The sequence below is a fragment of the Xenopus tropicalis genome, chromosome 5 (assembly GCF_000004195.4).
Source record: "Xenopus tropicalis strain Nigerian chromosome 5, UCB_Xtro_10.0, whole genome shotgun sequence".
Taxonomy (NCBI): Eukaryota; Metazoa; Chordata; class Amphibia; order Anura; family Pipidae; genus Xenopus; species Xenopus tropicalis.
In genome coordinates this window covers 36,053,183-36,058,481 of record NC_030681.2, presented here as the reverse complement: position 1 = coordinate 36,058,481, position 5,299 = coordinate 36,053,183, and the positions used below count along the sequence as shown (strand labels likewise).

The window sequence follows — 5,299 nt, the reverse complement described above, 5'->3', positions numbered from 1 at the left end:
ATTGTTATAGTTTTAATGAGTACAAAATTCCCTTTATTTTATCCATCTATAAATTTACTCATGCTGTCAGTGCTAAATTTGTTGTTTATAGCAGCGAATTCAACAAAATAATCTCACCTTATAAATTGAGCGCAAGAAATCTGCTTGGGTTTCTGTTAGTGTTTATGAAAGGAAAGCCTGCCAGTTTGTCCATGTAACACAGCGTTCCATATCATTTTATGTACAAGTGGGGAAGGAGAAATCACTATAAACTTAATTCAGCATATTATAAGAATTTAGCTGTTTTCCTCCCTCACTGCCAGGTTTGTCTGAGACTCATCTGAAAACAAGAGTAGGTGAAAAATACGTGGATTCAGCTTTTTTTTAGAAGTACAAATTTTGCTGTTGTGTATTTTTATTCTGTGCTACCATTAATGCGAACAAAATTCGATCTTCACTGTTTCAGAGATTATACTCCCAATTCTCACTAGAAATCAGAACCAGGTACTTGTTGGTCGAGTTTCTAATGTTTGTCCAGTAAATGAATGGCATAATCTGAAAAGGGGGGCAAATCGTTGGCATTGCAATTACAAAACGAAATTATTTAGGTATCAACATCGATTGCTTTTTGAATTTGTATGTTGAGATGTTATATAATTAATCTACATGCCAGTTTTAGTATTTTCCCTGCATTTTTCGTAGTTTTGAATATGGAAAAGAGAAGGGGTGGAGAATTACATTAACGTTGACGGGGCCCTATCCCAATAAGCTATAATATAGTAAAACTGCAATAATAATAAAACGAATGAGTAGAAAATTCTATTGATATGCCTCCTAAATTTTACTCTCTCCCTCCTTGTCCGTAGAGACAATTCTGTCGCAGGTTTGTGTTCTGTGCTTTTATAGTATTCGGTCTTTTCTTTAAGTTTCACCCCAAATCACATTTAACGTGAATCGGCATTCTATTAGAATTTATAAGATCTCGCCTATAGGAAACACAGGGAAATTATTATAGTAACATGAGGAAATTATCAAAGTAACACAAGGAAATTGTTAAAATAACACAAGGAAATTATAAGGACTAATGGGCAATTTTACTTGACTGTTAGATGTTAGGATATTTAATTATTATTTGCATTGCTGCTATCTACATAGATCTAATGGCGTAACAAAAAGATAATGGCAGGTGCAAAAAAGAAAATATTAGTGTAACAGCACTATTAGTAAATCTCAGCACCATAGTGGCTTCAGTAATAAGTAGATTTATGGGCATTGGATGTTGTTAATATGATTGGGTTGGTTTATGCCCTTGCAGCAGTTGTGACCGCATCAACCAATCGCCCCCCCAGGATTATTTTTCAGCAGCTACAATTGGTATTTCGGCAACATCCTTTGTTATTCATGCAGGGCAGGCATTTTTGCCGGCACAATATAAAGCTGGGCTAGCATGCATTGTTATTATTGTGGGTACATTGCACATCTATCAGGCATCTATCAGACGCTCTAATGTGTTTATGTCAGAAGTAACATAATGAATTCTGGGAATTAGTTATTTACGAAATCCATAATCTCATGAGTGGTCACTATCCATCTAGTCATTTGCCCAGGCCAGGTAACTAAACAGTGCAATCTTTGCCCAACTGGAGATAAATAAGACTTCTTTGGCTCATTACAATGCACTTGCATTACCTACATCTGGTAAACATGGCAGGTACTTGTATCAGATAATTAGTAACATAGAAGAGTCTGCTTATTTCTGTCCATATTGAGCAGTATTCAGCAGTCATTGGCCTATGAGACAAGCTACATCAGGCTGGGGGGTTATAGCAGGGACAGAGTGCATCTGTTCTTACCAGGAGAGAAAGAGAGAGGGTTTGCTGCATGTAGTTAAGCTTTCAGTAATTGAGGGATGTTATTGTTGTGTATCGATATGGGGGTGCTCATCTTGCACATTACTTACAGAATGGATTTATATACAGGGACCTTAAAACCTATATTGGCATATGGCATGATACACACTGGCAGTTACAGTATGTGCTTGTGACTGGGTAGTAGTGCTTGGCCAGCCCATACATACAGTACCTGGGGAAAGGCTGAGGCTGCATATGCAACTGGCACATAAACTAGGACAAACATAAGGCATTCAACAACCATTTCTCATTTTTGTGCCTGCATTCCAGAACTGGATTGTTTCCAAATGCAGCTGCCAAATACAATACCCAAATACATATATAAGATGTGTCATAAAGTGATGGTTCACTTTTGATAAACTTCAACATGTTAGAAATTAGATAGATTAGTTAGAAATTTTGTAATTGGTCTTTATTTTCTGTTTTCTGTGGTTTTTGATTTATAAACCTTCTTATTCTATTTCTGTTCTGCAACTGATATCTGATTGTCAGGGTCACTGACCTTAGCAACCAAGAAACAAATGGATTTAATATATTCATTTTTTCTGTAAAGGGCTTATTCTATTAATTTTTTTTTGGCTTCCTAACAAGAAAATACTAAATTATCACTTTTTTTTAATTTAAATTAACAATATACATTTAATTTTAAAAGTTTTTTCTTCTTTTTAATTTATTTTTATGTATATAGGCTAGCTTCTGCTACACCATTTCAAGAGTCAGAACTAGCAGTACAGAAAGGGCCAGACAAATACTGTTTTCAATAGCCATTGCATTTACAATATAAGTTTAAATCCATTGAAAATGTGTTTTAAATGCACATTGAAAAGTTACATTTTCTTCATTAGGCAAAATCTTATTTTAAGGTTTATGCTCCTTTTGAGCAATCTTACAGGAATACTCCTAATAATTAGGTAGGAAAATGTACTGAGTAAGTAACCTCCTAGCAACCAATCAGCAGTCATCTATAGTATTTTTCCTGCAGGATATTCATTGAAAGCAACTGTCTGATTTCCTGCTATGGGTTATAGCCTAGTAGAGTATCCAGTGTAACAACCCGCAGTAACCAGTGAGCCATTTTCACCTGTTTTAGTATGTGAGGCCTCTTTCTATTGTAGAAACTTTGAGATGTCCTTATGTACTCATGTCAATCAAAAGGAAAGTGATGGACAACATAAGTGTCTCTTTGCCAAGTATCATTTGTGTATGTTATACCTTCTGGGAGACTCTTATTAGATCCTTCCATTAGAGTAGCTGATGATGAGCAGCAGAACCAATCATCATGCTTATTTTTGTGTTCTTGTCACGGTTTTCAGTTTAGCCTAATTTGTTTTTCTTTTTAACCCCTTAGTTGTGAACAGGAAACCCAACAGCCCTATCATAAAAATCCCAGAGACCTTGAGTAATATACATGGACTTCCAATCCCTGCTTCATCCTCTTAACAAGCTCAAGGCACCAGCAACTGACTGTATAATGACAGCACTCAAGCATCTGCCTTACAGAAACTGTCGCAGCAATAATTTGTCAGGATGGCCCCCTGCTGCAGAAAGGCTGAATGTGGAACTGGGCCCTGCAATCACAGGCTACATTCTATCCCTGCAATCTGGGCCCTGCAATCACAGGCTACATTCTATCCCTGCAATCTGGGCTCTGCAATCACAGGCTACATTCTATCCCTGCAATCTGGGCCCTGCAATCACAGGCTACATTCTATCCCTGCAATCTGGGCCCTGCAATCACAGGCTACATTCTATCCCTGCAATCTGGGCCCCGCAGTCACAGGCTACATTCTATCCCTGCAATCTGGGCCCCGCAGTCACAGGCTACATTCTATCTCTGCAGTCTGGGTCCCGCAGTCATAGGCTACATTCTATCTCTGCAGTCTAGGCCCTGCAATCACAGGCTACATTCTGTCCCAAGAGATGGGGTGAAAAATGGAATGATCCTTGAGTGAGGTGTTTCATTGGGACAGTGATGCAGTTGATGAGAATTTACTTATCTTCTTCTTTTTGTTTATTGTCATGATTCTTCCTTCTTCCTCTTTTAGTGTATTTTATGACCACCTTCTCATACAGACATTTGGCCTCTGGCCCTTCATCTCTTGTGAAACTCCTTGGGAAAGGCTGGCAAAGGTTGTAGGAAGCTATAGTTTAGCAGCAGCAGCTAAGGGTCTTGTGCTCTACATCCCTGACCTAGAATTACAATAATGTGCTTTTATATATATATATATATATATATATATATATATATAGACACACACTTATAGGCACATGTACAATTACAGCTGGATCCTTTGTGGTGTCTTTTATTTAAATACACTGATATTTAATTCTTGCTAGGGGAATCTTCATTTTAGTTTTTTTTCCCAAATATTTGGAATAAAATATATGATGCAATGATGTGAAACAATCTTTGTGAGTATAATGTATAGCTAAGATTGTAAATGTACAAATAAATAAATAACTCCATTTTATTTTATATTTTTATAAACGTAAATATCCTAAAAAATTAAACAGAAATTCCTTTAACATGGTTGTTTGATTTGTTGACTCGCCACATTGGGTACAGGGCAGAGAAAGCATAAAGCTCAGAAAAACCAAAGATATATTTTATTGTTCTTCAAGGTGAATGTAGATGTTCAAAGTGTTGGATGCAGTTAAACATAATTTAATATGGAAACTGTTGTGTCTGCTGCTTGTGTTACTGTTGTATATATTAATGTGTACAGATACACAATAGATGCACAATACAAGAAAGACATATTATTATGGATTAAGTGTTAAGGTAGTAATATATAAATGTGTAACTCTAGTGCATTCCTTGTCTGACTTTTTTAGTTCAAGCCTATTTGAAGGTCATTTCTTTGTTAGATCAAACAAGGTAAGAGATATAGAAAAACATACAATGTCCATCAGTCATTCACAGCTCCAAGGATATCTTGGGACAGCAGTGTCATATTAAAGATTATATATATATTTATAAATATATATACACATATATATTGCCATTTTACATGTTTTTCCTTGAGCCACCATTTTGTGATGGACCATTTTGTGATAGTTAGAGTTGCATTATTTCTTGTCAGGTGATTTCTGTGTTCCATGTCACTGTGTTTGCCCTAGAGATCAGCTGACAGGAAATAATGCAGCTCTAACTTTAACAGGAAGAAGTGTTTAAGTAAAAGGCAGAACTTTGTCCATTCATTGGCTGATATGACCTGGCATGTATGTGTGCCTTTGGTCTTTGGTTTGGTTGTGTGCACCGTGAATTGATCCCAGCCAGCAGCCCTTAGTACTTAAAATGGCAATTTACTATTTAGGATTATCCAACAGCACATGCTGCTAAAAACTATTTTTCTGATGGTTTATTTAGATGAAGCAGAGTTTTACATATGAACTAGTTTATGTGATAT

The 5,299-nt window shown here is 36.4% G+C and overlaps 1 protein-coding gene across 1 annotated transcript in view; it reads left to right on the top strand.

Annotated features, from left to right (window-relative positions):
* Window positions 1-4,415, top strand: part of pax1 (paired box 1) — an 11,596-nt gene extending 7,181 nt beyond the window's left edge. Inside the window, exon 5 of the mRNA XM_002939437.5 lies at window positions 3,238-4,415. Within this exon, the coding sequence (XP_002939483.2) occupies window positions 3,238-3,329 (92 nt within the window). The 3' untranslated portion in view covers window positions 3,330-4,415. The remainder of the gene's footprint in view (window positions 1-3,237) is intronic.
* The last annotated feature ends 884 nt before the right edge of the window (window positions 4,416-5,299 follow it).